Below are 27,167 nucleotides of genomic sequence, written 5' to 3'. Positions count from 1 at the left end.
GAGTGAGAGAAGGAAGCGGCAGTCCCTTGGCATACGGAGCCAGCTGAAAATCAGGGTTGAATGTTAAAAAGGGAGCGTATTTAGCGACACTCCTGGCCCCGAAGAAAGGAACTGAGGCGACACGAATCCCCCTGTCCAACACCCAGAAGACGAGACACGAGTGCCAGGGCCGCCAGCAGCTGTTAGGCGCTTTTTGGTGACGCGGCCTCCGCGCGCAGACGCGCTGACGGGCCGCGGCCTCCACGTCGCAGGTTCCGCAAAGGCTTGTGGGAGCGACCGGGAGGAGGGCCAAGATGGCAGAAGCGGTGGAGTCTCCAGGAGACCCGGGGACAACAACGCCCAGGCCCCTGGTGAGCTTGGTATCTGCGACAAAGGGGACCGAGGGTGAGGCAAAGTGCCCCTTAAGGAAGTAGGGTGATGGGCTTGTACTTGAGAGTACTGGAATTCCTTTCTCCCGACAGGCCCTTCCTGTATCGGATGCCAGATCCAGTCCCAACCCTCTACCTGTTCTTTGGGCTAACTGCCCACCCCCCCCCCCCCGCCTCCCCCGCCATTCTCCTCGCCGCCGCCCCCCTCCTTCTTTCCTCGCCTTCTTGTGAAGCTCTCATTCACTCTCTCATTCACTTTCCTTTCACTCTCGCCACTTGTCCTTCTCCCCTTCATTTTGTTAAATGCTGAGCTTTAGGCGATTTAAGTATCTTTGCATCTGCTGTCCCCTATTTTATCGAGACTTGTCACTAGTCCTCGATGGAGTAGCAGCATTCTGGGATTAATGAGAGATTGATTCTCATGGGACATTATAACTTGATTATTTATTTGCTCAGTGAACCCCAGTCGTCCTGTTTTAATCCCTGCCCTCCCTTGTCACAGCTCCTTGCAGTCCTCTTCATGATGATCTCTTGCTCCTGTCTCTGCAGAGGACAGAATGTCTATTGCAAGTACTACAAGTCCAAAGCCTGGACATGTATTTAAGAACACAGGGTTTGGAGTTAATGTTACTTGGTCCAGAATCACCCATTCTGGCACTTGTGTGAATTTGGGCAAGTCATTTAATGAAGAGTATTTCTTCATGTGTAAAATGGACATAAAAATACCTGCCTCAAAAAGTTTTTAGGAAGTTGAAATGACATAATTTATGTGAAATGTCTAATAAAACTAGTACCATAACTGAGTAGTGTCAACTCAACATTCTGCCCCCCATCCCACCTCCCAAACAACATTTAGTTATGTCCCAAATAGTGTTTATGAGTAGATGCTCAATAAATAGTACATTCCTTTTCTCTGTTTTAAATTGTCAACATAGTAGAGGACTGACCTGGGAGTCAGGTGAAACTGATTCTAGTTATGGTTCTGCTTACTAGCTTTATTTGTTCATCTCTTCATTCTTTTGACAAATATTTATTGAGCATCCACTATGATCCAGGCACTCTTTTAGGCATGGTGGATACAACAGTGAAAGAGAGTGAGTAGGTCCAAGTTCTCACGGAGTACTTGTGACCTTGAGGAAATCACTCTGAACCCCAGTTTTGCCTTTTGGAAAATGATAGTAAGTCACCACAGAGTCAGAGTACTAAATGAACTAATATAAGCATAGGGCATGGTATGCCATAGTTACAGGAGTTTAGATGTTTTTAGTTCCTGTTTTTCATCTAAACTGCCCCACTTCTCTTTTATGAAGCTTTCCCCCAATTAATTTTAGTGGTTCTGATAACCCATTACTCAGTATCCAATAAACTTCTATTCAGCAGTGTTTGTTGAACTCCCACAAAGTGTAATACACTATGCTAGTTGGTTTAAGAAATACAAGTGGCCTGTCCTTATGGTGCTTACAGACTGGTTTTAGGCATAAGACAAACATACAATGCTAACATAAGACAGTATGTAAGAAAGTTACACATAACATTTTAACATAATTTAAAAGGTGCTATCATGTCTTGTTGAGGTGATGAAGCAGGCAACATGGTAGAAGTTATATTTGAGGGAGACTCAAAGGATGGGTGGGATGTGAACATAAGAGCTATGAATGATTGATTACCTGATATGTGCCAGGATTGTGCTATATATCCTTTGCATATTTTCTAAACTTTATAGCAACTATTTCAGTTAGGTGGTTTTTAGACTGTGTTTTACTTGAAGGTGAGGAGATGAGACTCAGAGAGATTTGATGATTTCCCTAGGGTGACCAGGCTGAAATTTGAACCTGGGTCTGCTTCTGAAACCAAGACTGTTACCATTAATGCTACACAGACTCTCATCGGTGAAGATACAGAGGTTAGGAGATACTAATGTATTTGTAGAACAACAGAGAGATTACTGTGGTTGAAGCACAGGGAAGTATTAGAAAAGAAGCCTTAAAAGATAAAGCTACTGTAGTAGAGAGGCAGTATAGAACAGTGGCTTTGTGTGCTCTGGGGTTCAAATTGTCTAGGTTTGGTTCTATGCTCTGTCGTTTAACTAGCTGTGGGATATTGGGGAAATTACCAAAATCTCTCCATGTCTCAGTTTCCCTATCTGTAAAATGGAGATAAAGTAATACAGGGTTGTTCAGTGGATTGAATAAATTAATACACATAAAAGACTTAGTAGAGTGCCTGGCACATAATAATCATGCAATAAGTGTTATTTCCTTTTATTGACTACTGTGCTGGGAGGTTTAACAGGCAACAACGTGTCAGTGGAAATTTTTGAGGAGGGAAGGGTTTTAAATCATGAATTTGACAACATAACAAAGGAAAAGTTACCATGGAAAATGCATGGAATCTAGAATACCATGCAATTGTTGCAGTAGTTCTGGAATGAAGTGACGGCTACCTGGATTATAGCAGCGGTAGATGTGAAGATTTGAGAAAGGCAGAATCCTCGAGCATTTGCAGTGCTAGGAAGAATGTGTCTTAGTGTTTTTCAAACTTTAACATGCTAGCAATCATCTGGGGAATCTTATTAAATTGCAGATTCTCTTTTAGTAGGTCTGAGATGAGGCCTAAGATTCTGCGTTTCTAATAAGCTCCCAGATGGTGCTGCTGCTGCTGCTCCCAGTATCACATTTTGAAAAACAAGTCTATAGATAAATGGGAGGAAAGTGATACCCTGAACAGAAATACAGAAGAGGATGAGGGCCCTAAATGTTGATTCATTCACTTTTGGAAATGTTTAGTTCCAGATATTGATTGACAGACCATCCAGTAGATATCCAGCAGGTAGTTGGACACTAAAATCTGGACTTCAGGGCTCACAAGAGGTCAGGACTAGAGAGATTGGTTTGGAATCATCTGTATAGACTTGAGAATATAGAATCTTGGGTAATGCTTGTCTATTGCCTATCTAAGGAGCAGAAAAAAGAGCCGTAATAATCGCTGTAGCCTAGGGTCTGGAAGGATATTGGTCCCAGGTGGACCATGCCACTAAGCCCCTATCTGCCTGCTTGGACCAAGTTGTTTTCCTGCTTGATTTCACCCACCCCAGCCCGCTTGTTGACCTTGTTGACTTCTTTTTCCCCTCAGAATTTTGGTCAGTAGTATGACCTATCTGTTCCCAACTGCTTTCTTAAGGCTTCAGTCCCCACATTTACTGTGTGTTTTTGGCCTGGCCTTTACTTGCTCCCCTCATTGGCCCAAGCCAGGCAGCAAAGTGTGCACATGTGTTTATATGCACACATATGTTTGTATGTGCACAAGCCTGCCAGCACAGAGGAAGGGGAGGAATATGAGGTCCAAGTCACCTTTCATCCTTACCAAGGGGCTAGTCAGAGAGCAAGGTCCACTAGCTGAGGGCCTGGTAGCACTGTCTCATATATGGGGCTGGAGAGCTTCAGATCCTGGCTCAGTTCACTGAGCAATGTTTCTGATTCTCTGGAGAAGAGATATTGAGGAAGGGTTGGGATGAGGGGTGAGTGGGAATCACATGGCACTTTAGTGACTACTGCTGCTGCTGCTAAGTCGCTTCAGTCGTGTCTGACTCTGTATGACCCCATAGATGGCAGCCCATCAGGCTCTGCCATCCTTGGGATTCTCCAGGCAAGAACAATGGAGTGGGTTGCCATTTTCTTCTCCATTAGTGACTATAGTCACTTCCAAAACCAAATAACTGGAGTTAGGCCAAACTTCCCTGGTTAAGGGCCCAGTCTTCCAAAAGATTGGCCACTTCATATACCAGCCACAGGTTTGGAGGTTACCAGGACCACCCTCACTTCTGAACTACTACAAATTCAAGGGTTCCTATGATCAGGCTCTGTAATTCACTAGAATGACTCACAGAACTCAGGACAATGGTATACTTAAAATTACACTTTTATTATAGCAAAAGGGTACAGTCCCAACCAGCAAGAGGGGGAGATGTGTAGGTTGAGGTCTGAGGTAGTTCGTAATACAAAGCTTCCTTGTCTTCTCTCTGTGGAGTAAAGGCAGGACCTTGTTACCCTCCTGATATGTTGATGTATGACAGACAGTATGTAGAATATTGCCAGGGAAACTCACCCACATATCTAGTTTTTACTGAGGTTTCATTACATAGGTGTGATTGACTGGATCGTTTTTTCTTCCACTCCCAAGAGACCAGGTTTGTATCACAGTACTCAAGTGAAGTCGCTGAGTCGTGTCCTACTCTTTGCAACCCCATGGACTGAAGCCTACCAGGCTCCTCCATCCACGGAATTTTCCAGGCAAGAGTACTGGAGTGGGTTGCCATTTCCTTCTCCAGGAAATCTTCTCAACCCAGGGATTGAACCCAGGTCTCCCGCATTGTAGGCAGACGCTTTACCGTCTGAGCCATCAGGGAAGTCCTCACAGTACTCAAACTTGACCTCAATCCTCAAACTTGACCTCAATCCTCTAATCTTACGTTTGGTCTTTTAGGAGTGGCTAGCCCCCTATGCTCGGAGAAGGCGATGGCACCCTACTCCAGTACTCTTGCCTGGAAAATCCCATGGACGGAGAAGCCTGGTAGGCTGCAGTCCATGGGGTGGCTAAGAGTTGGACAGGACTGAGCGACTTCACTTTCACTTTTCACTTTCATGCATTGGAGAAGGAAATGGCAACCCACTCCAGTGTTCTTGCCTGGAGAATCCCAGGGACGGGGGAGCCTGGTGGGCTGCCATCTATGGGGTCGCACACAGTCAGACACGACTGAAGTGACTTAGCAGCAGCAGCAGTAGCAGGATGATTTCCCATCCTTCCCCCCATGAGTAGTGAGGTTTGTCTTTTCCCTTTCCCCAGCCACAGTGGGCCTTCACCTGTGCTCTGAAAACAACAGGTTTTGCTGATCTTCCCCCTTTGGCTTTAAGGCTCTTTTTCTGTAGGGGGGAAGGGTCTGAGCTGGGCTCTCTGCTTTTCTCAGAAGAGGCAGCTGCTTCCCGCCACCACACCTAGATAGTGGAAGTCTGTGGAGAAGAGCCTGCAACTGGATGTGAACTCCCCCTGTGTCTAATGCTTAAAAGGGTGCTATCCTGTCATAACAGTCCACACGTGGTCTTTAGCAGTTCATTTTAAGTTTTAGCTGTATTCTTTACCATCTGTTATGCCCAGTGTTGTTCTCATGGTTTGCTGCAGATGAGCCAGTTCCATCTCTTCTTGGAAGTGCCTGTTTTTCCTTAGATTTCTTTCATGATACTTGGTTGCCCTAAAACCTCAGCTCTGATGGATTCAAGGAAAATTATGATTTTGTAATTAATCTGGCTTTTTCTCATTGTTCTAGTGGATGGAATGCTCATTCCAGCTTTCTATATCCTGATTAGAAATCAAACTACAGTGTTGTAAACTCACTTGAGATAGTTGCTCTTTGTGTGGTTATGTATTTAATTTATTTTATTTTTTTTATAGTAAGAATTTTAAAGGAAAATAACACATATCAACATATTCTTTATAATTATAAACTTAAACTATATTTTTATTTATTTATTTATTTTTTTAAATAGAAAATTATTTATTTAGTATAGTTAGCAGGTTAATTTGTTCCATTTTTCTTTCAGTTTTAGGGACTACTTTAAAATTTTAATTTTGTTTAATAATTCTGTGAAGTATTTATATGACTTCAAGTCATAAATACAGAACAGTGTGTATTCTAAGAAGCCTAACTTCTCTCCTTGTTTCCTCCACCTTTTTCCCTCCTTTCCTAAATAGGAAGCTTTAAAAAAAACTCTATAAATACTACTTGCATTACATGTGACTTAAGTCACTTTGTGTGTGCATACTCAGTCTCTCAGTCATTCTGACTCTTTGTGATCCCATGGACTGTAGCCTGCCAAGCTCCTCTGTCCATGGGTTTCTCCAGGCTAGAATACTGGAGTGGATTGCCATTTGTTCTTTCAAGGGATCTTCCCAACCCAGATCTCTTGCATTGTAGGCGGATTCTTTACCATCTGACCACGAGGGAAGACTGTATTTTCAGGGATCATTTCTAAGTCATATTGCATTATTTATTTCTTACTTTTAAAAGGTAACATTCAGATATGTGTGTGTGTGTGTGTCTGTGTGTATAATATATATTTGTATCTCTTCCTGTCTTAGATGTATTATACAAACTTTTCTTTACATTCACATTAACACGCCATAATATTGAGGTGAAAAAGTTTGGTTTTATCTGTAAGATAGCCACAAGAAGTGCTTAGTTGTCCTTTTTTAATTTTTAGTTAATGATGTAAGTATGATGACACATTTATAGGAGACTTGGAAAATACAGAACAAGGTTGCATATCAGTTTAGTTCAGTCTCTCAGTCGTGTCCAACTCTTTGCAACCCCATGAATTGCAGCACACCAGGACTCCCTGTCCATCACCAACTCCCAAAGTTCATGCAAACCCATGTCCATCGAGTCGGTGATGCCATCCAACCATCTCATCCTCTATGGTTCCCTTCTCCTCCTGCCCTCAATCTTTCCCCTCAGTCTTTTCCAGTGAGTCAGCACTTCGTAAAGTATTGGAGTGGCCAAAGTATTGGAGTTTCAGCTTTAACATCAGTCCTTTAAATGAACACTCAGGACTGATCTCCTTTAGGATGGACTAGTTGGATCTCCTTGCAGTCCAAGGGACTCTCAAGAGTCTTCTCCAACACCACAGTTCAAAAGCATCAATTCTTCAGTGCTCAGCTTTCTTCACAGTCCAACTATCACGTCCATACATGGAAAAACCATAGCCTTGACTAGACGGACCTTTGTTGGCAAAGTAATGTCTCTGCTTTTGAATATGCTGTCTAGGTTGGCCATAACTTTCCTTCCAAGGAGCAAACGTCTTAATTTCATGGCTGCAGTCACTATCTGCAGTGATTTTGGAGCCCAGAAAAATAAAGTCAGCCACTGTTTCCACTGTTTCCCCATCTATTTGCCATTAAGTGATAGGACTGGATGCCATGATCTTAGTTTTCTGAATGTTGAGCTTTAAGCCAACTTTTTCACTCTCTTTTTTCACTTTTATCAAGAGGCTCTTTAGTTCTTCTTCACTTTCTGCCATAAGGGTGGTGTCATCTGCATATCTGAGGTTATTGATATTTCTCCCAGCAGTCTTGATTCCAGCTTGTGCTTCCTCCAGCCCAGCGTTTCTCATGATATCATCTGCATATAAGTTAAATAAGCAGGGTGACAGCATACAGCCTTGATGTACTCCTTTTCCTATTTGGAACCAGTCTGTTGTTCCATGTCCAGTTATAACTGTTGCTTCCTGACCTGCATATAGATTTCTCAAGCGGCAGGTCAGGTAGTCTGGTATTCCCATCTCTTTCAGAATTTTCCACAGTTTATTGTGATCCACACAGTGAGAGGCTTTGGCATAGTCAATAAAGCAGAAATAGATGTTTTTCTGGAACTCTCTTGCTTTTTCAATGATCCAGCAGATGTTGGCAACTTGATCTCTGGTTCCTCTGCCTTTTCTAAAACCAGCTTGAACATCTGGAAGTTCATGTTTCACATATTGCTGAAGCCTGGCGTGGAGAATTTTGAGCATTACTTTACTAGCGTGTGAAATGAATGCAATTGTGTGGTAGTTTGAGCATTCTTTGGCATTGCCTTTCTTTGGGATTGGAATGAAGACTGACCTTTTCCAGTCCTGTGGCCACTGCTCAGTTTTCCAAATTTGCTGGCATATTGAGTGCAGCACTTTCCCAGCGTCATCTTTCAGGATTTGAAATAGCTCAACTGGAATTCCGTCACCTCCACTAGCTTTGTTTGTAGTGATGTTTTCTAAGGCCCACTTGACTTCACAGTCCAGGATGTCTGGCTCTAGGTGAGTGATCACACCATCGTGATTATCTGGGTCATGAAGATCTCTTTTGTACAGTTCTTCTGTGTATTCTTGCCACCTCTTCTTAATCTCTTCTGCTTCTGTTAGGTCCCTACCATTGCTGTCCTTTCTTGTGCCCATCTTTGCATGAAATGTTTCTTTGATATCTCTAATTTTCTTGAAGAGATCTCTAGTCTTTCCCATTCTGTTGTTTTCCCCTATTTCTTTGCACTGATCACTGAGGAAGGCTTTCTTATCTCTCCTTGCTATTCTTTGGAACTCTGCATTCAAATGGGTATATCTTTCCTTTTCTCCTTTGCTTTTCGCTTGTCTTCTTTTCACAGCTATTTGTAAGGCCTCTTCAGACAGCCATTTTGCTTTTTTGCATTTCTTTTTCTTGGGGATGGTCTTGATTCCTGTCTCCTGTACAATGTCACGAACCTCCATCCATAGTTCATCAGACACTCTATCAGATCTAGGCCCTTAAATCTGTTTCTCACTTCCACTGTATAGTCATAAGGGATTTGATTTAGGTCATACCTGAATGGTCTAGTGGTTTTCTCTACTTTCTTCAATTTAAGTCTGAATTTGGCAATAAGGAGTTCATGATCTGAGCCACAGTCAGCTCCCAGTCTTGTTTTTGCTGACTGTATAGAGCTTTTCCATATTTGCTTGCAAAGAATATAATCAATCTGATCTCGGTGTTGACCATCTGGTGATGTCGATGTATAGAGTCTTCTCTTACGTTGTTGGAGGAGGGTGTTTGCTATGACCAGTGCGTTCTCTTGTCAGAACTCTATTAGCGTTTGCCCTGCTTCATTCTGTACTCCAAGACCAAATTTGCCTGTTACTCCAGGTGTTTCTTGACTCCCTACTTTTTCATTCTAGTCCCGTATAATGAAAAGGACATCTTTTTTGGGTGTTTATTAGTTCTAGAAGGTCTTGTAATTCTTCATGCTGCTGCTGCTGCTGCTAAGTCACTTCAGTCGTGTCCGACTGTGTGTGACCCCATAGACGGCAGCCCACCAGGCTCCCTGTCCCTGGGGTTCTCCAGGCAAGAACACTGGAGTGGGTTGCCATTTCCTTCTCCAGTGCATGAAAGTGAAAAGTAAACGTGAAGTCGCTCAGTCGTATCTGACTCTTCGCGACCCCATGGACTGCAGCCTACCAGGCTCCTCTGTCCATGGGATTTTCCAGGCAAGAGTACTGGAGTAGGGTGCCATTGCCTTCTCCGTAGGTCTTCATAGAACTATTCAACTTCAGCTTCTTCAGCATTGCTGGTTGGGGCATAGACTTGGATTACCGTGATATTGAATGGTTTACCTTGGAAACGAACGGAGATCATTCTGTCGTTTTTGAGATTGCATCCAGGTACTGCATTTTGGACTCTTTTGTTGACTATGATGGCTACTCCATTTCTTCTAAGGGATTATTGCCCACAGTACTAGATATAATTGTCATCTGAGTTAAATTCACCCACTCCAGTCCATCGTAGTTCACTGATTCCTAGAATGTTGATGTTCACTCTTGCCATCTCCTGTTTGACCACTTCCAATTTACCTTGATTCATGGACCTGACATTCCAGGTTCCTATGCAATATTGCTGTTTACAGCATCGAACCCTGCTTCCATCACCAGTCCCTTTCACAACTGGGTATTGTTTTTGCTTTGGGTCCATCCCTTTATTCTTTCTGGAATTATTTCTCCACTGATCTCCAGTAGCGTATTTGGCAACTACTGACCTGGGGAGTTCCTCTTTCAGTGTCATATCCTTTTGCCTTTCATACTGTTCATGCGGTTCTCAAGGCAAGAATACTGAAGTGGTTTGCCATTCTCTTCTCCAGTGGACCACATTCTGTCAGACCTCTCCACCATGACCCAGCTATTGGCATGGCTTAGTTTCATTGAGTTAGACAAGGCTGTGATCCATGTGATCAGATTGGCTAGTTGTCTGTCATTGTACTTTCAGTCTGTCTGCCCTCTGATCCCCTCTCTCAGTGCCTACCGTCTTACTTGGGTTTCTCATACCTTGGACATGGGGTCTCTCTTCACGGCTGCTCCAGCAAAGCACAGCATATATAGCAAAGGTTGCATATAGTTCCACTGTATATTACAATTATTTTTAAGTAGATAAACTAAGATTTTTATTTGGAGTTTCAGTATCAAACTCTCAAAAATTAATGAATATACAGAGAAGTGGAAGGATATAGTAGATCTGAAAAGCACTGTGAACCAGTTCACACAACAGTAGGATACAAATTCTATTCACATTCCCATGGACTATAGACTCAGAGACACTGGAACATATCCAGGGCCGTAAAGTGCAAAATTTTCATGATCTAAAGGTATTGAAATTATACAGAATCTATTCTCGTGTGCTCACTTAGTTGTGGCTAACTCTTTGCAACCCTATGGACTCTCCAGGCTCTTCTGTCCATGGACTTTTCCAAGCAAGAGTACTGGAGTGGGTTGCCATTTTCACTCACTGTGGAATTATGTTAGAAATCAATATCAAAAGATATTTGAAAATAACCACATTTTTCAAGTGCATTGTGACATTTACAAAGAGAGATTACTTAGACTTAGCTATCAAAAGCTTCAATAAGGTTAGACTGAAAAAAACAGAGAGGGTGATTACTGAGAAGAAATGCTTAGTTGTCTTTAACTTCATTTGAACCAATTGTGTTAGCTTGTGACAGCTGTCATATCACATTGATTTTTTTAAAACTTACCAAAATTGGTGAATTTTTGTATAGCCATTTTAATATTGAAGATGGGAGGAAAAACAACATTTTTGGCATATCATGCTTTATTATTTCAAGAAGGGTAAAAACGAAACTGAAACACAAAAAGATTTGTACAGTATATGGAGAAAGTGCTGTGACTGATAGAACATGTCAGAAGTGCTTTGGGAAGTTTCGTGTGCTGGTTGATGCTCCATGGTTGGGTAGAACAGTTGAAGCTGATAACGTTCAAATCAAGACATTAATTGAGAACAATCAAAGTTATATATTATCAGGCAGGAAATCACCGACCTACTCAAAATATCCATATCAAACATTGAAAATCATTTGCACCAGCTTGATTATGTTAATTGATTTTTGGGTTCCACGTAAGTTAAGCAGGAAGAAACCCCAAACTTCTTGACCATATTTCCACATATGATTGTCTACTGAAACATAATGAAAACATTCCATTTTTAAAAACAAATTGTGTTGGGCAATAAAAAGTTCCACACTGCTGGACAGTATCCACAGAAGAGATCATGGGGCAAGTGAGATGAACCACCACCAACCACACTAAAGGCTGGTCTTCATCCAAAGAAGACAGTGTGTACATGGTGGGATTGGAAGGGAGTCCTCTATTATGAGCGCCTTCTGGAAAACCAACAGATTACTTCCAACAAGTACTGCTCCCAGTGAGACCAGCTGAAAGCAGCACTTGGCGAAGTGTCTGGAATTAGTCAACAGAAAATACATAATCTTCCTCAGGGTAACACAAGACCTAAGTTTCTTTGATGACCTGGCAAAAACATAATAAATAGTTTGGCTGGGAAGTTCTGATTCATCCACTGTATTCACCAGACATTGCACCTTCAGATTTCCATTTATTTTGGTCTTTATAAAATTCTCTTAATGGAAAAAAATTTCAATTCCCTAGAAGATTGTAAAAGGCACCTAGAATAGTTCTTTGCTCAGAAAATACAAAGTTTTGGGAAGATGGAATTATGTAGTTGCCTGAAAAATGGCAAAGTAGTAGAACAAATGGTGAGTACATTGTTCAGTAAAGTTCTTGGTGAAGATGAAAAATGTGTCTTTTATTTTTACTTTAAAACTGAAGGAACTTTTTTGCCAACCAGATGGTTCTTTAGAGATATCCTCATTCCTCTTACAGCTGCATAACATTCCATTATGACATACCATGCTTTATTCAACTAGTTCTCTGTTGATGGACATTTGGGCTATTCTCAGGTTTTTTTATTTTTTTTTGCTTTTACAGGTAGTATTGTAATGAGGAGCCTTGTGTATATGTCTTTTTGTATATTTACTGCTTTAGACTCCTGAAAGTGGTGAGCAATCCATATGTAAATTTGCCAGATATTGCCAGATTCATCTTCAGTAGGGCCTAGTACCATTTTGCCTTCCCACCAACAGTGAGTGCTCTTTCAACTCAGCTTTACTTGCAGAGTGTGTTGTCAAACTTGGGTTTTGCCAGTCTAATGGGTGAAGAATTTCCAAGTACTTTTAATAAAACTGTGATCAAAAAGTTGTTTTTTGTAAGTTTTTTGAACAACCTTATTCTTTCTAAAATTTTACTGTACTGTCTTGTTTTTCATTTACCTGCAACCTTTTCACACTAAACATTAGACCCATTGGACCAAGAACCATATGAGGAGGGATTGCTTCTCTTTTCTTAGGAACTTGAAGATTCTAGAGTTTCAGTTGCAGTAATTAAATTTGACATATGAATATAAGAGTTTAAAAGTTTTCAATCTTGCAGTTCACTTTGGAAATGTTATTTGTTCTGTGGTTGCCAACAATCTGGTAAAAAAAAAAAAAAAAAAGGATAAATAACGTGCTTTACTGTTTCTCTGTTCTTCCCAATTTTCTTTTAGATTTTACATAATGTTCCTCTTAGCCAGCAGAGGCCACTAGAGCCCACTAAAGAGCAGAAGTGTAAAAGAATCATGACAGTGCTAAGATGTGATCACTGAAAGGTCACTTTTTTCAGTAGTTCTGTAATCTTACTAGCTATGTCCTGTTAAGATTTCATGCTTGAAAGAAACTATTTGAGGCCAAGAAAATATCTATTGTTGTTGTTTTAGTTGCTAAGTCGTCTCTGATTCTTTTGTTTCCCCATGGACTGACCCCCTACCAGGCTCCTTTGTCCATGGGATTTCCCAGGCAAGAATACTGGAATGGGTTGCCATTTCCTTCTCCAAGGGATCTTCCTGACTGAGGAATCAAACCTGCGAATCCTGCATTGGCAGACAGATTCTTTACCACTGTGCCACTAGGAAAGCCCATAAAATATCTATGCCATTTACTTTATAATATTTTTCATCATATTCCATCTCCCTCTTTAAAAGAAACAAGTATTTGAGAATTTTAATTAACTGTACTGTTCAATGTTTGGTGAACTAACACCTTACTTTAAAAACTGTATAAAACCCTATAAAAAGATATAGTCCTGCTCACTGGGAAATGATGTCTTTGGGGGAATCCTGCAGTTTATTACAGGCTTTAATTTTTTTTTTTCCCTAACTCTTCTCAGTTTGCAGGCCTTTCTGATATATCTATCTCACAAGACATCCCTGTGGAAGGAGAAATCACCATTCCTGTGAGATCGCGCGTTCGGGAATTTGACAGCTCCACATTAAATGAGTCTGTTCAGAATACCATTGTAAGTTAGATGAGTTGAGAGAATTTCTGTTCAGTGTCATGGGCTAAATAATAGCACTTTGTAATATTTTTGTTTGGTTCACTAATTTTCAGTGTATTTTATTTATTAAAGTTTAAGATTCTCCCCTAGAGAATAATTTGGTACAGCCTTTTTGGAAATCATTTTGACTGTGATGGATATTAAGGAACTTAAAATGTTCATATTTTTTTGAGGTGATAATTCTGTTTCTCTAGGTATCGTATAAGGAGAAAAAATTCAATACAAAGATAATTTTAAAAGAAAAATATTTACACAAAGATGTTTGTTACAGCAGTCTTTATAGTGGGGAAAAGTTGAACAGAAGAGTAATTGGCTAAGTAGATTATGTTACATCTCTGTGGTAGAATGGTTAACAACCATTAAAAATCATGTTTTCAAAGAACTATTAATGACATGAAGAAAATTTTAGGTGAAAAAATTAGGACAGAATTACCTCAACTATATTTTGAGAAGTTAAATGACTGTACCCTTCTTCAAATGTCTTGATTTTTTAAAATCTGACTTCTAGGATTCTTTTGCCAGAATGAATGGAAATTTTGAAAATTAATTGATTTTACATATTGTGAAGAGTGAGGTAGCTTAGGAGCAGGCCCTTTGGCTCTTGTGACCTTATCGTGTTGAACTGAAAGTTAGATGCTGTGTTTTGCAGAACAGATTTTACTAGTGCTATTATTTTCATTTCTTTAAGTAGCATATTAAGAGGGCTATATTTCTCTTTTGCAGTGTTTAAAAAATCAAAATCAACAGAACTGATGAATGTAGTAAAGAGTGAGATGTTGACTTTAGGAGTTAAAGGAAAAGTTAATAGAAAAAGGAGTTAACACAAAAACCCCACCTCTCTGGTTTGTTTGTATGGTGAAGGAGTTAGACTGGAGTTATGGCTCTAAAATTCAATGAAGGGCTCCTAGGGGGATTGAAATAAAAAAATTGAGCAAATTCAAGGAGCTGCTTGGTAGCCTTGGTCATTACAGTACAGCATATTTTTATCTTTCAGATGCGTGATCTAAAAGCTGTTGGGAAAAAATTCATGCATGTTTTGTACCCAAGGAAAAGTAATACTCTTTTGAGAGATTGTAAGTATGTATGATTTTTGAGGCTTTGCTGTTTTTCATCATACCTTATCATAAGCATTTATAAGGCTTTGTGGTAATAAAACTGATATCATTTTGCAGGATGAAAAATGAATATAGATGAAGGTTTTGAAAAAAGTTAAAAATTGAGGATGAAATTTCAGAGATTGGAAGATTTTGCTTAATATATTGTCCTCATCAATAGACTGTATATTTTCACCTGCTGTAATAGACACTGCAAATAGTATTTCTGTAAATGGCAAACACATAGTGACTTTGTTCAGCCAAGAAACTTAATGATCTCCAAGGGAAAGACAGAATGTTTAAATGTTACCTTAGAGTAATAGCGAATACCCATTAAGGATGAACAAATTAATAGTACTTTATTGACATTTCTACTTTCAGAATGATCCTTGTTGACTGCTTTAAGAATTCCAAAACAGTGTTTGCAGAAAATTATGCTAGTATTTAGAATTTATTCTCAAAATTGTTAGACTTTCAGTTTTTCTTTTCAAACATTCTTGGTTTTTCTTAGTACCCTTTATCCAAAAAAAGGACTCAGTTGTTTGAGAATAGTAACAGTGATGTTGGATATGAGTGTACCTTCTATTTTGGCAGCATTTCTGCTGTAACATAGGGATGTCAGATATGTGGCAAATGTGCCATCACTGTGTGGTGATTGGATGCAGTGTCAGAATACTTTTTCAGCAAAGTACATTGTGGGTTGAAGCTGACAGATGATTTGCTACAGCTGGTATATAGTGGAAAGAACATGGACAAATCTGGGTTTTGAATATTGATTCCATCACTAGCTGTGTGATTTTGGATAGTGGTTCCATCACAAGCTGTGTGATCCTGGATAAGACAGTTAACTTTTCTGAGGTTGAAGTTTCTTCCTCACAAAAGCTGTCTTATCCAATGAGATGCCACTTCAGATCCATTAGGATGGCTCTGATCAAAGAAATGGAGAATAACAAATATTGGTAAGGATGTAGAGAAATTGGAACCCTTGTGCATTGCTGGTGGGGATGTAAAATGGTACAGCCACTGTGAAAAAGAGCATGGTGGTTCCTTGGAGAATTACGTAGAGAATTATCACATGATTCAGCACTTCCACTTCTGGGTATATACCCAAAAGACTAGAAAGCAGGAACTCAAAGTGATATTTGTATACCCATGTTCACAGCAGCAGATGAAAACAACTCAAATGTCTATCAGTGGATGGATGAGTAAATGAAGTATGTTATATACACCATGGTATATACCATATATGAATGGAATATTACTTATTCTTTAAAAAGAGTGAAATTCTGATTCATGCTACAACATTGATGAACCTTGGAAGACTTTATGCTAAGTAAAATAAGCCAGACACAAAAGAATATATATTATTCTACTTAGGTTAGGTACCTAAAATAGTGAGATTTATAGAGATAGAAAGTAAAATGGTTGTCAGGGACTGAGGGGATTTTGGGGAGTTATTATTTAATGGGTTGGAGTTTCAGTTTGGGAGATGAAAATTTTATTGTTTACCTAGTAAACATAGTCTATTAGAGTGTTAGGATTGTGATTTTTCTTTTTTTTTTACATCTTTTACAAACTTTCCACAGTGGTGTCAAAATTACCCTTTCAGGTAAAGTTATGTACAAGTGAAGTTAAAGTTAGAAGTAGTATGTACCTTTTTTCATATTGTTCGAGGAAGATAATTGTGCTTTAAGCCTTATGTTACTGAACTATTGGTGTATTAATCACTCAACAGCTATTGGTTGAGAACCACCATGCTTAGACCTGATATTGGCAGAGCCTTTATAGTTTTCAAAAAGTTTTCATGTTATTTGTTAATATTTAACCCTATGAAATTACCAGTGTTGGGCTGTTTTCTCATTTTATAAGAACAGCAGTTCTGTACTAGTTCAGTGTAGTAATTATGAAAGGGAACCTGTGTTGTAGAGTAGAAAGGACTTTATAGTAGGAATCAGAAGATTCTGATTTTGTTTCTAGGTTCTGGTCCTACCCCCACACTTAACTGTTTATATTAACTTGGGCACATCGCTTCTTCTCAACTTCATTTTTCATATTTTTGAGATGAGTCTGATTATACTTGCCTTGTCTAACGTAGTCTCCGATTGGTGAAGTGACTTGGGTTTAGTCTTCTTTTGCACTGTGCAGGGTGGGGCAGTTAAGTCTTCTGACTCCTTGCCTATTGGTCTTTAACAATAGCTTGCTGGAATGTGGCTTAGTAGGTGGTGTGTGTGTTAGTCACTCAGTCATGTCTGACTCTCTGCAACCCCATGGACTGTAGCCCACCAGACTTCTCTGTCCATGGGATTCTCCAGGCAAGAATACTGGAGTGGATTGCCATTCCCTTCTCCAGAGGATCTTCCTGACCCAGGAATTGAACTCTGGTCTCCTGCATTGCAGGCAGATTCTTTACTATAGTAGCTGAGGAGAGGGGTGATTTGTGTTGTATGAAATGAGCAAAATTTAAAAGATATATGAAGCATTCAGAATTGGGGAGCAGAGAAGGCCAATAGAGGGATAGGAGAGGTGGAAGGTTGGGCAGACAGAGAAAGCCTTGATGTCTGAATGCCAAGAATGGCAGAATAAAAGACAGAAAATACTATATGCCTGTGTCTTAACAATTTTCTGTCTTTTCCTTTCTTGTAGGGGATTTATGGGGCCCTTTGATCCTTTGTGTGACGCTTGCGTTGTAAGTACTTGTATTTCCTTTCTTTGTCATTTGAGATAGACTAAACTTTTTTCATGGAGTTTCAAAATTGAAGGGGATTTTGACTGAATTTTTCATTTTGGACTTCTTTGGCAAATTATACTCCTTATGCATTTAAATCTAAAAAAATCAAGTAGCTTTCTATATCAGTTCAAAGAGTGATGGAATTAAAGATATGAAAATTATGCCCACCCTCATTTATCAGTGAGTTCTTACCCGGTTTTAGTAATTTCTATAGTTACTATTATGTTTTAGTCATTTCAACATTTATTCACACTCATTTACCTCCCCATCATTAAGCTAAGTGAATTAAGTATCTTAAAGGTTTAAGTACCAAACAATTAAAGTAGTATTTATTTGCAAACATAATTCTTTTAAAATTTTACTAAAAGTATAAGATTAAATTAGAAGTGGTTGAGTTCAAAGCAATATCGTGTTTCACAAAGTGTTATATTTTCCATACTCATTGTATGTAAAGGGGAAGAGGACAGAAGAAGGAAAGCCAAAGTTCTGCTGGAGAGGGTAATATAACCACTGGTAGAGTGGAAAAAATACTACACTAGGATCCATTTCTGGGTTCTGATCCTAACTTTGCTATCGGCAGAGTGACTTTGGGTCTCTAAAAAAAACTTCTAAATACCTTCTCTTATCCCCATAACAAGAAGTGAATATTATTCTCCTCTTTTGACAGACAAGCTCAGGTTCAAAGAGATTGAGGACTGAACTAAACGTCACGTAATCAATCAGTGGTAGACCTGGAATTCCACTTCACATTTCCTTGACTGCCCATTCTCTACCTCTGTGATTATTACACATCTCTTCCTACCTAACCTCTCTGGGTTTCCTTTTCCATATCTATAAAAGTAGATGGTTGAGGGTCCTTTCCAGGCCTAACCTATTGTGATTGTAGATTCAAATTTCTTACTGGCTTCTGTAACCCTTTTTAAATGTAAAGTCAAGTGCATGGTAATTTAGATAAAAACGTGGAGTGCTCTATCTTATGCTTTTAATAACCATATCAAGGGACATAATCCAGTGCCTTGATGTAAGTGTTTATATTAAAAGCTCTGAGCATATGCTTTTTTAGTTTTGAAAGATTAGAGATTATAGAATTTAATCCTGCTTATTTGCAAAGAAGAAAATCAGAGTCCCAAGACATCAAGTGATTTGCTCCAGTTTACATATCTGATGACAGAATTAGGATCAATATCTGAGTCTCCTGCCTTCCAGACCAGTTAATCCTCTTTCTATCATACCATGCTGAAATAATAGGAGTTCCAGAGAACAAGTGATCGGGGCTAGCATTCTTCTCATCACATTGTCAGGACTTGAAGTATGCAGAACCATAAAATACAAAAGCCTATGCTGGCAAATAGCATAGCAGCGCAAGACTTAGGGTGTGATTTGTCTATACCTTGTAATAAGAAGAGGTTGTTAAAAAAGAAATTTTGAGGTGATGTTATTCTGTTACTGAAAAAAATGACACAGAGTAGAAGTATAAGTTCAAAATTCAAAACAGTTTATGTGTTAAATTCTTAATATTTAAGTGACTGCTCAATTACTCAAAGAAAGCCTTTTAGTGATAATCTGTATGCTTTGATTTTTATAAGATCAACAACTAAATAGATAGGCTGTTTGCATTTTTAAATGCCAGAACTATAACCTTAACCCAAGAATTACAAATTCAAATGTGTATATGCATGCATTGCAAATTGGTGACCAAAAACCCTGGTGAAGGAATCTGCTGCTGTGTCAACTGCACCTGATAATTGCCATGTAGAAATGCAGGCCCGGTGATAGAAACTCTTCTGATTTTTTAAGAAAATCCAGAAATGCATATTTTTATGTGAAATCTCCCAATTTTAAAATAACATCAACTTGAATTTAAGACCTTTTAAAAGTATTATATGGACCAGCAACCTCATGTCCGTGAGTCACACTTAGCCCTTCAGTTTATATCCTCTGCTTAACCAAAAAAGGTCTTCAGTAATCCATTTAAACATTCCCACAGGATCAAAGGGAACATCCCTTGTAGTCCTGAGGGATTTGGAATTTGAAATAAGGGAGCCTTGCCATATACTTGAGGCATTTTCCTTTTGTACAACCTATAAGAGATCTTCAGGTAAGATATAGAGCAGCACTGTGATTCAAAGTTTGAGAACCCGTACCTTAACTGTGTTGCTCTAAATAAGGTTAGGCAACTCTCATGCCATTTCCTTGTCACAGAATGCTTCAAAGAGGCTCTGTAGATAGCGAAAAAGATGGAGGGCCCCAGTTTGCAGAAGTGTTTGTCATTGTCTGGTTTGGTGCAGTTACCATCACCCTCAACTCAAAACTTCTTGGAGGAAACATGTGAGTATTATTTAAATGCATCCTTTTTCCATTTCCAGGTTGCATATCTTAGATTTTTTAAGGAAGTCTGGCTTGTTATGTATTTTTCAAAAATAAAAATCAAAATAAATGAGAACAAAAAGAAAGTTCTCTTAAAGACACCGAACAGAAATAACCTAGTTGAATTAAATTATGTTAAATTATCTGGGGTCCTTTGATAGGCTTCAGATGTTCTCTCTCCAGCCGCTGAAATTATGTGCAGCACATTTTGTGTTAGAAGATTACATTTGTCTTTGGGAACAGATGCCCCATGGCTTTCAACAAATGCTCAATTAGGTCTATAAACCAGAAAAGATTAAGAAACAAAATCTTAGCAGTTTAGTGGGAGAAAGAGATCATCTAGGTCCTAAATGGCTGACTGTTAAGGCATTTAAGTAGAGAGGAGGAGGGTATGGTGAGAGCAAAACTAAGGCATATGTTTAATACAGAGGCCTATCCTCATAAAATCAACATTAGGGTATAGGTAATATCTATCTGGAGGAAAGTAATGATCCACGATACATAGAAATCTGTATAATAAATTGTATCATGATATAGATCAACTATATTTATGATCTTTATGGATATATGTTGTTTTTTAGATCTTTTTTTCAGAGCCTTTGTGTGCTGGGATACTGTATACTTCCCCTGACAATGGCAATGCTGGTTTGCCGGCTGGTACTTTTGGCTGAGCCAGGACCAGTAAACTTCATGGTCCGGCTTTTTGTGGTGATCATCATGTTTGCCTGGTCTATAGTAGGTAAGAATGTACTTATCTCTGTGGTAGCAGAGCAGACTGAAAATATGGGTTAGAGACGATGACCAGATGAGGAGCAGTGTAACTTATAAGTCACGTTAGTGATATGATTCTTGCTAATGTTATCCATAGAACCATCTGCTCTCAGTAGGGATAATGTCCATCTTATCTGAGTTGGCTGTCTGGACTTGTGAGATGTGAAGTCACATCTTTCTTGTTTCTTCAATCTTTAAATAATGGATAGGGTTGGGAAAGGAGATTACACTAGACCTAGCTTAGTCCTGGCATATAGGAAGCATAGGTGACTTGAGAAATGAGCCTTTTCCAGACAAATTAATCATGATAATATTTAACATTTACTGATTACTTATTGTAAGCCAGGCACTGTCGGAAGTACTTGACATATGTCATCTCATTTAACCCTCACAACAACCATAATAAATAAAAACTGTGTTATTATTGGTCCCATGTTTATAGATGAGAAACAGACACAGAGAGGTTAAGCAACTTGCCCTAGGACATATAACTAGAGAATAGGGGAGTCAAGTGTCAAACCCAAGTAGATCACATACCTTTTTAGAACTTTACTATAGCACCACCCAGTATAGGTTGTTAAATATCATTACATAGTACTTTTCTGCTTCAGTAGAAAATTCTGCTAAAGATTAAGGAGAGCCTATAGCAGTGGCAATGAATGCTATTTATTCATTATTTGTACATCCCTAAAATTTTCTTGAAACCCCACCTTAAACTGAAAGTGTTCACTAGCTTCTTTTTAATGGGATAGATAGGCTGCCTAATATTTTTGTGTGCAGTAACATCTCTTTGTTTTAGAAAATGGTTAAAAGCCAAGAAGTGATCCAAACTAAGGTTTGGGAATGCCAGAATTGCTTTCCCAAAGACTATTAAAAAATTGCCTGTGGAAGAACCCCTCATTCCCTCACTTAGAGTCTGATAATTTACTGTACATGTAGTTCTAAATAGCTTAGTTATCCAGTGTCCAGGCCCACAGGGGTTCAGCAAGTAGAATCTTAGGAGAGAGAGAGGTACCTGTAATTCAGCTAAAGTGTATTAAGCAAAAACTATGTGTCAGGCATTGTGCTAGGATGGTGTCTATCCTCTTGAGTTCACAATCTAGGCATGTAAACATTTAAGGGCCATGAAGTGTTCCAGGTGGGCAATAGAAGTCTGTGCCAGGTATAGTGGGGACACAGAAGAGATAAGTGGGCAGTTCTACCTGTGGTGGTAGGATGCCAGGTGGTTGTTCAGCAAAGATTTCCTTGAAGGATCATTATTGAATAAAAAGGTGAGTAGGTGTTTCCTGAATGGTCAAGAGGATTGGCATCTAAAAGAGCTGATAGGAACTTCCCTGGTGGTCCAGTGGTCAAGACTTCATGCTCCATATGCTTGGGGTTTGATCCCTGGTCAAATAACAAAATTCCCCATGCCACAACTTAGAGCCTGCATGGTGTAACTAAAAAGCCCACATGCTACAGTGAAGAGCCCACACGTGGCAGTGAAGATCCAGTGTGCCACAATTAAGACCTGGCACAGCCAGAGAAATAGGTAAATAATAAAAGAGTTGATAATAAGAACAATTACTCAAAAAATACAACAGTGTGAGACCATTTGCCATAGGAGCTTTGTAAGCCTTTTTAGCACAGTTCAGTAGGTACTCATAAAAGTGTAAGAAACCCCTTTTAGAAGGATTTCTATCTAAAATGGTTGGAAAGCTTTCCATACTTGAACCAAGCAGCTCTCACCTGCTGCCAAATGCGGTTTTAAGGTCACAAATATAACTGAACTTGTAGTATATAATTCTGTGTCCCAGACTATGCCAAGCACATTCAAGTTTAGTAAATGTTAATAGTTGTGACACTCGTATTAAATATTCCTTTTGTTTTGTTTTGTTTAGCTTCAACTGCTTTTCTTGCTGATAGCCAGCCTCCAAACCGCAAAGCCCTTGCCGTTTATCCTGTTTTCTTGTTTTATTTTGTCATCAGTTGGATGATTCTCACCTTCACTCCTCAGTAAATGGAAATTAAAAACCAGGGAATTCAGAATTCATCTCAAAGATGCAATTCACCATGAAGCTTTGCCTCTGGCCCTCTTTTGTCTATTTTGGAGTTACTTGGTAACTGGGTGTGTGAGGTGATTAAAAAGGAGCCATAAAGCACCGTCACCATTTATGTAAGGAGCTAATGTTTGAAAAGCTGTCCTTTCCCTCTTAATGTTATTTCTTTAAAATATGTGTGCATAGTACACACAATATAATGCCTCCTAAGGCATGATGGGATCACTGTGGTTCATTTGGGTGACAGCCAATGACTTGGAAAGCAACATGGATTCATTCTGCAAGTTGAATAGAGTTGGTAACTATATTTTCAGTTTTGAGAATACCAGTTCAGGTGCAGCTCTTAAACATATTGCCTTATGACTATTAGAATATTCCTCTCTTTCATAAATAAGAAGGGATAGTCTGTCTATTTTATTTCTCTTAAGCTTAAAAAGACAATGACAGAGGTTGGGAAGGGGGTTCATAGATGTGGGAGGAGAAAACATGCACTAACCAAAATTCAGATTTTGATTAGAGACAATTCTGCACTTGTTGCTTAAAAAAAAATCAAAGGACATCTAAAGCATAAGTTTTTTTAGTCTTTCTGTATAGTCACCTCTCTGCCATGTTAAATAGCAGCTCAGTGACACTTTAATTTTCAGTCTTACTCCCAAGTTCTGCATTTGCAAGCTAAGATATTAGCAGTGAACATGTGATTTTTCTTCGACTGAAGCTCTTGGTGGACCAATGCTTGAACTTACCCAAGTAGAAGACCTCAGAAATTTAGATTGGTAGGTCCCTGATGCATATTATCATGTGGGCACCTTTTATTCAGGGTAGAATGAGGCAGTTTGGATACAACATAGCTGTAAGGAATTTCTTACTGTTCTGTGTAGTCTGGCCTCTAACTAGAAAGTAAAGCTAAATCAGAAGGCTGCATTCAGCCATATGAACATGGAGAGATTTAGTGTTCTGATGGCTGATTGACAGAACAGCTAGGTGCTTAAAGCATTACATAGGATGAGTTGAGTTTACAGCTGCCACCTTTTCTACTAATGGGCTTAGCAGTTTTTTGATTAGGTGTGTTTTTCAGGTTGGGAAATAGCAGTTTATTTTCTTGGTTTTAGACTTTATTTGTAAAGCCAGTTAGATTTCTTTTAGACAGTTACTTTTTTGCACATGTGCACCTACTTGTATTCTCAGCTGTTTATACACACAAGTCTGAAGGGAGCAGAGTGTCTGAGACCGGCTGATTCAGCTAACTGGGGCTCCTTTAAGGTAATATGAGCTGCTGCCTTCTGTAAATTGCACAGTGAAGAACTCTTAATAGACAAAGATTAGGAGTCAGGCAGAAAACATTCATTGTAAATATACAGTTACTTATAAAGATAGCAATTTCTTATTCCACATTTTTTTTATCATGGAATTTAAATATTTATTCATTTGTATTTGAAGATGACCTACACATAGATATGTAATGGTAAAAGCATATTTTCCCTATCCCATAGATTAACCAAGACCAAGTGAACAGTACTAGGACAAATAAGTCCTTGGAATGATATTCAATTACAGAGCATTGCAAAGTTGGGTCTGTATGTCCCAGTCTTGTCCAGATATTTTGGTTATGTATTTGTTTCAATTTCCCTTTACAATTTCAAAATAAATCCTGTTAGGACAAAGCCAATATTTCATTCTTGAACCGGTAAATATTTATATTTTGAAATATTTTGAAACTGGTTCTAAGTTTGAAATTGGTCCTAACTTGTCATCCATTTCCACTGTCTGAAATTTTCTAACTTCTCACGAAACACACTCTCTTCCAAAGTTGTTTTATAATCTGTCCCAATGATTATAATGTAAAATTGAAGAAATAATTGTGCTTCTTAAAAGGGAATTAAATACTTAACTGAATTTTACTCAGGCTAAATATTTGATCAGAAATTCCTAAGGGCACAAGTTTGGTGGGGGTCTGTGTGTGATTGGGGGTAGAGGGAGGGTATTACACATATTGGGTGTTAAGGTAACTTGTTCTGTTTTAATCTGTTGGTTTTGGGTGACTTAGGGAATAGTTTTATTTGAAATTATCTTTCTGAAAATGAGTGGTCAGTTTGAGGGTATAAATAAATATTAATATATGCAAAAAAAGTGCATTGCTTTCTGTCACAGAAGACCTGAATATCTGAAAGTCGTAACCCTCAAAACAACTTTCCCTGATTTGCTGCAGAGGCACATGGATAATTATAGAAAGCAAGACCAGAAGGGAAAAGGACTCAAACAAAGGAAACTCTGTTCCAAGAATTGGAAGGTTTCATGTTTTAGATGAAATTCAAGTGTGTGAGCATCATTGCCTAATGTGATGCATTACTGCCATTGTGGTTTATCACTTGCTGCTCCTACTTCTGAGATTGACTGTTGTCATATTCTTTTAGCAATAGGAAAGGCAAAGACTGGATTTAATTGCTGTTCAGATTATAAAAAACTCAATTGATGCAAATATCTTTATGTAGTAGTGTTAAAATTCAGTCACTAATTGTCAGATCTTTTGCCTTTTGCCTCTTAAGTGACTTATTGCGTGAGTTGAGTTGTATCTTTTTGCTGTGTTGGGGATTTTCTTTTGGGAAAGGTGAGGGGAATCACAGGGCATGGTAAACATTTTACTGTTTGTTTGTTATTTTATAAAATGTTCCCCAAAAAGTGATTAGAAGGCTAGTAAGCATATATTTGAAAGTTTAACTGTGTACACTACATAATCTAAGCACTTACTGTGTTTTGACTTCTTGTTTATTCTTGGAGATGAAAATGAAAATCTCCCATCGTTTCAGATTCTTGGGTAGCATCAAGTCATTGAAATTTACCTAAAACCTATCACAATATGATCAGACATCCATTGCATGCAGTTATTTTATTCTAGAGTAGAATACTGAAATTGTGATTCTTAGTTAAACTGTTCATTTCTCAGACAATTTGGATAGAAATAAACGTGTGAATGTTAATCCATATATCATATATGTAAAATAGAAATACTTTTCTGGATTCTGTGGACTTTTATTAAAAATAATTTCTAGGGATTTACTTAGGCCATAGGATGGCTAAATAATAATGTGACAATAATATTACTACTAATAATAGCTAACATTTATTGGGCACTTACTGTGTACCAGACACTTCTATTTTTTTAAGAATTTTTATAACATCTTTATTGGGATACACTTTACCACAAAATTCACCCTTTTAAAGTAATGTACAGTTCAGTGATTTTTCAATATATTCACATAATAGTGCACCTATCACCATTATCTCATTTTAGAACATTCTATCATTCCACAAAGAAACCCCATATACATTAGCAGTCACTCCCTTTTTCCCTTTTCCCTACCCCCTGGCAGCCATCAATCTTCTTTCTGTGTCTGTTGATTTGGCCAGTGCATCTCCTCCAATCTTCAACATAAAGTGGTACAATCCTTATTTTGTTGTTGTTGTTCAGTCACCAAATAGTATTCGACTCTTCACGACCCCATGGACTGCAACATGCCAGGCTTCCCTATCCCTCACCATCTCCCGGAGTTTGCTCAAGTTCATGTCCATTGAATTGGTGATGCCATCCAACCATCTCATCCTCAGTCGCCCTCTTCTGCCTTCAGTCTTTCCCAGCAATATCAGGGTCTTTTCCAAAATCCTCATTTTACTGGTAGAAAATTGAGGGACAGAAAGATTAAGTAAATTGTCCAAGGTCACACAGTAAATTGATTTAAAATAGGAAAACACATTATCTGAGATCATAGTAGGACAATAGTTTTGAATTGCATTGTTATGCATATGAAATAAATACACCCCTTCCCCAGGGTATGTTCCCCATTATTAGCCATTACAACCTACAGCTGTAGGTGGTCAATAACTTGTTCTTTTTCCTGAGTACTGGAGCAGTACATTAGCAGCATCTGAGAAAAACACAAGAGCAATTGTACATTGGGAAGAGTTAGGTTTGCTGCCCTCACTCCTTGAGCCCCACCCTCCTCGCACCACCAGCCACACATATCCCTCCCCTTTAAGGGATCTTAAGAATCTTAAGAATCAAGTCTTAAGAATCAAGCAGCTTCTGCCTCTTTGTTTTATTTCTTCTAGAGGGATAGTTAACACATCATAATTTAACTTGTCTATTCATGTGTTTATAGTCGAGATGCCGCTGGTCACATACAGTACCAGCTATATTCCTAAGACGTCAGAGAACAGTAGTAGTATGAGAATAGAATTCTTTTCTACTTGGGTAAACTAGGTGGGAGGGAGAAATAACACAGTAAATAAAGGTTTTGCCTTAATGAAGTTAGTGTTCCAGCCTCTTAGGAAGTGGCCACATTCTGCTCTTGTTCACTCTGTTCTCTTTCAGAGCCTTTGTACTTTGCATCATCACTGCTGGTATTTCTTGGTCCTCTTCAATATGCTGTTTTAATCCTCATTTTTCCTATAAAGAACCTGTGAAAAGAATAAATCTGTAAAATGATTTGTGAATATTAAATGTACAAATAAAAAACACTGGAAAAGAA

General features: G+C 38.8%; 1 protein-coding gene across 2 annotated transcripts; it reads left to right on the top strand.

Moving 5' to 3' along the window:
* On the top strand, positions 1-27,167 carry YIPF6 (Yip1 domain family member 6). Of its 2 annotated transcripts, XM_019955945.2 has the most exons (7): positions 7-350; positions 13,478-13,606; positions 14,640-14,718; positions 17,383-17,425; positions 19,670-19,795; positions 20,416-20,573; positions 22,486-27,167. In XM_019955945.2, the coding sequence occupies exons 1-7, from the start codon at positions 294-296 to the stop codon at positions 22,602-22,604; spliced, it is 711 nt and encodes a 236-aa protein (XP_019811504.1). In that variant the 5' UTR covers positions 7-293; the 3' UTR covers positions 22,605-27,167. The 2 variants fall into 2 exon arrangements, with proteins under 2 accessions (XP_019811505.1, XP_019811504.1); XM_019955946.2 differs by lacking the exon at positions 19,670-19,795 and having other exon boundaries at positions 1-350.

Source organism: Bos indicus, chromosome X (assembly GCF_029378745.1).
Source record: "Bos indicus isolate NIAB-ARS_2022 breed Sahiwal x Tharparkar chromosome X, NIAB-ARS_B.indTharparkar_mat_pri_1.0, whole genome shotgun sequence".
Taxonomy (NCBI): domain Eukaryota; kingdom Metazoa; phylum Chordata; class Mammalia; order Artiodactyla; family Bovidae; genus Bos; species Bos indicus.
Note: the sequence above shows the minus strand (reverse complement) of the source record. Positions and strands in the feature narration are given on the sequence as shown.

Bases quoted from the DNA above. Each gene is read 5' to 3' on its own strand.
- YIPF6 (XM_019955945.2), top strand. From the start codon at position 294: ATGGCAGAAGCGGTGGAGTCTCCAGGAGACCCGGGGACAACAACGCCC. The intron at 19,796-20,415 runs GTGAGTATTATT...GTTGTTTTTTAG, and splicing joins AAACTTCTTGGAGGAAACAT to ATCTTTTTTTCAGAGCCTTT. The intron at 20,574-22,485 runs GTAAGAATGTAC...TGTTTTGTTTAG, and splicing joins GTTTGCCTGGTCTATAGTAG to CTTCAACTGCTTTTCTTGCT.